The sequence below is a fragment of the Montipora capricornis genome, chromosome 2 (assembly GCF_036669925.1).
Source record: "Montipora capricornis isolate CH-2021 chromosome 2, ASM3666992v2, whole genome shotgun sequence".
Classification (NCBI taxonomy): Eukaryota; Metazoa; Cnidaria; class Anthozoa; order Scleractinia; family Acroporidae; genus Montipora; species Montipora capricornis.
Window position 1 is genome coordinate 26974757 of NC_090884.1, and position 2500 is coordinate 26977256.

General features: G+C 43.2%; 1 protein-coding gene across 1 annotated transcript in view; it reads right to left on the minus strand.

Annotated features, from left to right (window-relative positions):
* Positions 1-45: 45 nt before the first annotated feature.
* LOC138039208 (neuronal pentraxin receptor-like) overlaps positions 46-2500 on the minus strand; it is a 7566-nt gene continuing 5111 nt past the window's right edge. Inside the window, exons 2-3 of the mRNA XM_068885405.1 lie at positions 1354-1585; positions 46-509 (exon numbers count right to left, since the gene is read on the minus strand). Coding sequence (XP_068741506.1) covers positions 122-509; positions 1354-1585 — 620 coding nt within the window. The 3' untranslated portion in view covers positions 46-121. The remainder of the gene's footprint in view (positions 510-1353; positions 1586-2500) is intronic.

The following is a 2500-nucleotide window of genomic DNA, read 5'->3' on the forward strand; positions in this document are numbered from 1 at the left end:
TTCAATAAATCCACTTTAAAAACCAAGCCAATAATGAAACAGTGATAACACACGACAAAACATTTAATGAAAAAGATCATTAATGATGCTTTCGACCATGCCAGTAAAAGCAAAATGAATTTTACACTTCGCAAGCTGATGGGGAGATGACCCTTACATCGCCTCTTATTCCTACTTTGAAATCAGACCATTTCTTGACGTTACCCTCCCCCACATGGCACGATTCCGACATTTCCAAGATTTCACTCGGAGAGAGTACTCTGTTCCAGATATTGAGGCCCGTCAGTTCTCCAACGTAATTTTGATTTGGGTCAAAGCTGCCACCAAAAGAATCCTGTTCTTGGCCGACGATGAGGATTCCGTTGGTTTTTGTCTTATAACCAGACTTTAACTGAGACCCACGGGCTTGCACGCTGCCATCTTTGTAAACTTTCCACGAGCCATTCGTGCTCTCCCATGTGGTACAAACATGATGCCAGATTCCGTCATCTACAGATACACCGCTATTTCTGCGAAAACGACGAAGAAAGGCAATTGAGTTTTACATGTGAAACAGTTTTCAGTAGAGTGTTCGAAATTGACTTCCTTTTCAGGAAATTAGAAACAATGCTACAACCATTGTTGAGACGATATCCATTTTAAAATTGTGCTTGAGTTACCGGACCTTTAGATGGAAGTGAGCCTGACAATGACCTTCTCTGATCGGTACAAACCTCCACTTTTCTTCTGGAAATGTTGACTATAGCTAACATGTCAATAACACGGCTTACACGATAACCATGATTACATGATAGCACCGTGTTTTCTCACTTGACTTGCAAGCATTTACCCATTTAGCCCTTGCACGCACAAATTTCTCTGACCCCCTGGCCGGTGGATCATACCTTCTCCACTCTCGCTTTTTCTTGTGACTATCCACTACGTTGAAAGACGCTAAAAAGTCCTGATTTTATTCTTTTGTTAAAATCCGAGATATTCGGCTCGGTGAAATACTTTCTATTCAAGAGGGGAATCAGGGTGGCTTTGCGCCGGCCCGAGCGGCTGCGGACTAGCTCAACCCTAGCCTGATCTCAATCTGACCTCGAAGGTTTTTCTCCGGGTACTCCAGTTTCCCTCCCTCATCAAAATCGACTCTAGATCAATAACATCCGGGCGGCTACCCTCATATAGGGATAACCGCTGGTCTCTCGGCTTTTGATTGTATTGAATGAATAAAGTTGGCATAGTTGGTATTATTATTAAGAGCAAATCCGAATGACCCACTGAGGACCCTTTTCGCAGTTTATCGCGATTTTAAACATTTAACCCTCTCCGTTTCTTAATATTGCTTGAATTTATATTTTTCTTCCTTACACTGCTTTGTCGTTGATGGAAAGATGAATTGCTGACATCCTGTCCACCAGGATTTCGTTGAAGTTCTTTGCTGAGCTGTAACTCACCACTGTCCGATAGCTGGCTGTCTTTTCAGTGGTACGCACCCGAAAGCAAATCGTAAAAGCGGTGGTTACCGCCAGACCATGATGGATAATGTAATCGTTGATTCCAACGTTCGTGAAATAGAGGTCGAATTCCTTCATAGGCAAACCTGTTGAGACACATAACAGAAAGCCTTTTCGTACAGCTTGTAGATTCATCCATCCCCACGCCACCTACCCACCCCGGTATGCACAAAGTAATGCTACCTACTGTATTGCTTCTTTATGCACTATTGCTGATGGGATTGGAGGCGAAGGTGTAGATCTGAGGGATTTGAATGATTTCTCAAAACACCCAAGTGTTCAGTATATAGAGAGGAGGTCAGAGGATTATGCAACGTTTGATTTCCTGGAGGTAAATCCAGTTCAAGTGAGACGCGTGCTGGAAGCTCTTGACGTAAATAAAGCAACCGGTCATGATGGTATTCCTGTCAAAATCTTCACAGCGGGATCACAAGAGGTATCCCTAACTCTTCCATCGTTTTACAACTCCTGCATTAAGAAGGGCCAGTGGCGATTTGAATGGAAAAAAGGAAATTGAACACCAGTTTACAAGAAAGATGACAAGCACGCTAAGGAAAATTATAGACCAGTAACTATCCTGTCATGTGTTAACAAAGTGTTTGAGCGCTTATTGCTTATTCAGTCGATCTCAACCTGACTCGAGAGTCTTTTCTCCGGGTACTCCGGTTTTCCTCCCTCATCAAAATCGACTCTCAGCTAATTAACATCTAGCTGTGGTGCTGTGCTCCGACATCAAACATTGGACTGTATAGCGGCAGCCAGAGGCGCCTTTGTATGCTTTCAGCCCGATGTCGTGAGCCGCGCCTTTCGCAATTCAGTCCTCGACTGCAAGTAAGGGTGATTAGCACTAGCAATATTTATTGATTTATTTATTTAAGTGATAGACTAAAGGCTTATAGAGTTGCCATACATTTCTACTCGGTTTGGCGGAAGACTGGAAATGGGCGAAGGACAATCAACTATCCGTGGGAATGTTATCAACAGACAGGTTCAAAGCTTTT